Source organism: Oncorhynchus kisutch, unplaced genomic scaffold, assembly GCF_002021735.2.
Source record: "Oncorhynchus kisutch isolate 150728-3 unplaced genomic scaffold, Okis_V2 Okis01b-Okis20b_hom, whole genome shotgun sequence".
Classification (NCBI taxonomy): domain Eukaryota; kingdom Metazoa; phylum Chordata; class Actinopteri; order Salmoniformes; family Salmonidae; genus Oncorhynchus; species Oncorhynchus kisutch.
The window spans coordinates 13,583,411-13,587,613 of record NW_022261978.1 but is presented as its reverse complement, the minus strand read 5'-3'; the positions used below and the strand labels follow the sequence as shown (position 1 = coordinate 13,587,613).

Sequence of the window (4,203 nt, the reverse complement as noted above, 5' to 3'; positions counted from 1 at the left end):
GAGAGGAGAGGAGGAAGGAGGAGAGGTGATGAAGGGGGGGAAGGAATGTGTTTCTACAACGTGACTCGGTTGCGCTAAAGCTGAAAGCTGGGATTTTTAGATGTGAATTCATGATGATTTGTCTCATCAGGCAGCGTCACTAACTCTCTCTGCTGACAAACACACACAGTGTTTATACAACAGCTCCGCTTAGCGGTGGACACAGTCAGAGCCACGTACACACAGCCCTCTCCTCTCGCCTGCGCGCACGCAAACACACTGTCTCTCTCTCTGTCACACACACCCACTATCCAGTCCTCATCCCTCTCCTGTATTGTCGGGCCTCAGCAGGCAGGCGGAAGTGCGGACATACCTTCAGTGTCACCATGCGGAGCTGTGGCGGTAGAGTCGGTGTGGCTGAGGTCCCTTTGGTCTCCCAGTCACCATCTTTAACGATAGATGCACGGCCCCGCAGCCGTCCGCCCCCACGCGAAGCTCCGGTGCTCACGGCGTCAGCAAACCAACAAATAAAGTGTTCAAACTTGGTCTGCCGATAAATAAATAAAAATAACGACATTATACAGTGTCAATTACACCGTGGTGTGTTTGTATGAAATTCCGTGTTGTTGTGTTACCAAGACAGACGCAACAAAAAAAACAAGGCTACCCAGTTTTCTCCAGATTGAATGACTCCGTTTCCAAACAGAGGACGCTAAAATGCGTCGTAGGTAGAAGGGCTTGCCTCGGTTCCTCACTGACTGTGTTTCTCTTTCACACGACTAAAACACGAATCACCTTCCTTCTCACACAAGGAGGTAAAATAAACAGACAATCTGTAACCCGGGTGTTTTAACATAGCTTACTGTCTGATTTGATGTTGGAGCTATAGACCCCGGGGGACACTGGCAACTCTAGTAAATATTCCCTCTCACGACGTCTCCGTTTTTCTGGGTTGTGTCTGGTTGTTATGTTGTTATGTAGGGCATTCCGCAGGTTGGTGGGCAGAGAGAGAGACAGCGAGCCCAGGGTACTGCCTAGCCTACAGCGAGGTGCTGCTGAGGGGCTGAGGGAAAGGAAAGGGGGGGTAGAGATTTGGAGCACCGCTCTAGCCTACTTTAGGAGTGAACAAGTGGGGGGGGGGGGGGGGGGGGTGATATTTTTATTTTAAAAAAAACATACCATTCATGTCAGCGCCTAGTCCAGTTGTACACTTGAAATGTGAATTCGTTTCCCCCCGCAAAATAGTGATGGATTATGTAAAAGGAGATTAATTAAAAACCCCGTTGATGTTATCTATTAAAACCCCGTTGATGTTATCTATTAAAACCCCCGTTGATGTTATCTATAAAACCCCCGTTGAGGGGTATCTATCTATGTGGTTACTCACCTGCTGTCTGTGCCACATCGCTCCAGAAGCCGAGAGGACATCGCAACCTTCTACTCCATCTGAGCGCCCCGCGCGAGCCACAACGCCTCACATCCGCAAACACAAATATATATTAATCCACCTGTTTTTCTTCCCCCGGGATAAAACGGTAAATTCCTCACGGTAGTGATCCCGATTTACCACACACACACCAGAAACGGTTTTGACGAGGGGAAAAAATTAACTAAAATTAAATTAAAATAAATATTCGTTGGGTTTAAAACAAATAATAATTTGAATCCAACAAAAAGAAGGTTGGAATGTCCAGGCAGCTCAGCGCGCGGGGTTCCGCAGTGAGAGAGGACCGGTCCACGCACCTCCCCTCTCTCTCTCTCCGCTCTTAAAGACTGGACGGGGATTCCGTCACATAGGTTGCACACACACTCACATTCACGCACACTACACACACACACACATATATATATCACTCCTAAACTCACCAACAAACAAGTGAGCAACGCGGTCAACTTATATATGTGCCAGTGGCAAGTTATAGTTTAATATAATCCAACATCATTGTCACCTAAAAATAAAAAAAGGATTTTAACAAATCTGAGTTGGAGTGGGCACGTCGGTTGGTTTTTCAGGTCGGTGAGAAAGCACAGCTCTCTACCCAGCTCGAGATAACCGCCTACGCTCCGCTGAGCTGCGCAATGTCGTTTATAGAAATCAGTCTCGTTAATTAAATAGAAACATATGTGTTCTTGAATGGAAGATGGGGGGGGGGGGGGGGGGGGGGGGGGAGAAGATGGGGGGGGGGGGGGGGAGAAGGAAGGGAGTCCTTTCTTTATTAGTGTGGTCCGTTATATCATATTGAATATTTGCCAACAGCGATCTGATGACGCGGTCGGGTTTGCAATTCTTGACGCCTCAAAACCAACTTCAGCTTACAATTCATCTACATCACAGCACCTAGCTTTCCCATCCCTCCATCCCTCCCTCCCTCCCTCTCTCTCTCTCTCTCTCTCTCTCTCTCTCTCTCTCTCTCTCTCTCTCTCTCTCTCTCCCTCACTGTCTTTCCGTCCCTCTCCCTCGCTACCTCTCTATCCCTCTCTCTATTTCTCTTTCTCTCTCCCTCTCTTTTTCTACCTCAATCTCTTTCTCTCTCTCTAATAAAAAGGAGCAAATATGATTTGATCAGAAACAAACAACAGCATGTGAGACACAATCATTCACGACGACGTCCTTTCCTGTGTGCGGTGGGGGTTTGGGATGTAGACGGAAGACCTCATGACCATCAATAAACCGGCGACTCAGGAGGAGGTTTCTCGGAGCCTTCCCGCCGTGAAACAAGACATTTATTCTGGCGCTGCTCTGTCTCTCTCCGTTCACTGTGCCGTAGTTGCATGTTGCGCCACCGATAAGCTTTTCAATATCAGTCAAATCATCTGCCCGCCGCGCGCCCAACGATCACAACACCGATCTTTCAATTACGCACGGCTGAGCTGTTATTGACTATACATGTGGATACGCATGCATGCACACGAACGCACACACCACACACACACACACACACACACACACACACACACACACACACACACACACACACACACACACACATTGTTCATTGTTAGCTGCACCAGGGTTTCTTCAAGTGGGTGATAATGGCAAAGCAACACTGCATTACCGACTCAATTAACCGGCAGAACCTCAAACATCGTCAACACTGCATTACAGAACTGAGCAGAGCAGAGCAGAGCAGAGCAGAGCAGAGCAGAGCAGAGCAGAGTAGAGCAGAGCAGAGTAGAGTAGACCAGAGTAGAGTAGAACAGACCAGACCAGACCAGAGTAGAGTAGAGTAGAGTAGAGTAGAGTAGAGTAGAGTAGAGTAGAGTAGAGTAGAGTAGAGTAGAGTAGAGTAGAGTAGAACAGAGTAGAGTAGAGTAGAAACAGAACAGACCAGAGTAGAGTAGAGCAGAAAGACCAGACCAGACCAGACCAGAGTAGAGTAGAGTAGAGTAGAGTAGAGTAGAGTAGAGTAGAGTAGAGTAGAGTAGAGTAGAGTAGAGTAGAGTAGAACAGAACAGACCAGAGTAGAGTAGAGTAGAGCAGAAAAGACCAGACCAGAGTAGAGAAGAGTAGAGTAGAACAGACCAGAGTAGAATAGAGTAGAACAGACCAGAGTAGAGTAGATCAGAACAGACCAGAGTAGAGTAGAGTAGAAAAGAACAGACCAGAGTAGAGTAGGGTAGAACAGACCAGAGTAGAGTAGAGTAGAACAGACCAGAGTAGAGTAGAGTAGAGTAGAGTAGAACAGACCAGACCAGGCCAGTGTAGAGTAGAGTAGAACAGACCAGACCAGGCCAGTGTAGAGTAGAGTAGAGTAGAACAGAACAGACCAGAGTAGAGTAGAGTAGAACAGACCAGAGTAGAGTAGAGTAGAGTATAAAAGAACAGACCAGAGTAGAACATACCAGAGTAGAGTAGAGTAGAACAGACCAGAGTATAGTTGAGTAGAGTAGAACAGACCAGACCAGACCAGAGCAGACCAAAGTAGAGTAGAACAGACCAGACCCAGAGTAGAGTAGAACAGACCAGACCAGAGTAGAACAGACCAGAGTATAGTGAGTAGAGTAGAGTAGAGTAGACAGACCAGACCAGACCAGAGCAGAGTAGAACAGACCAGACCAGAGTAGAGTAGAAGTAGAGTAGAATAGAGTAGAGTAGAGTAGAACAGAACAGACCACAACAGAGTAGAGTAGAGTAGAAACAGACCAGAGTAGAGTAGAACAGACCAGAGTATAGTTGAGTAGAGTAGAGTAGAGTAGAACAGACCAGACCAGAGCAGAGTAGAA

At 47.2% G+C, this 4,203-nt stretch overlaps 1 protein-coding gene across 1 annotated transcript in view; it reads right to left on the bottom strand.

The window, feature by feature from the left end:
- The window catches only part of LOC109884608 (glutamate receptor ionotropic, NMDA 2A), a 191,415-nt gene extending 189,633 nt beyond the window's left edge, over positions 1-1,782 (bottom strand). The window contains exons 1-2 of the mRNA XM_031811094.1: positions 1,367-1,782; positions 353-526 (exon numbers count right to left, since the gene is read on the bottom strand). Coding sequence (XP_031666954.1) covers positions 353-526; positions 1,367-1,384 — 192 coding nt within the window. The 5' untranslated portion in view covers positions 1,385-1,782. The remainder of the gene's footprint in view (positions 1-352; positions 527-1,366) is intronic.
- Between the last annotated feature and the right edge of the window lie 2,421 nt (positions 1,783-4,203).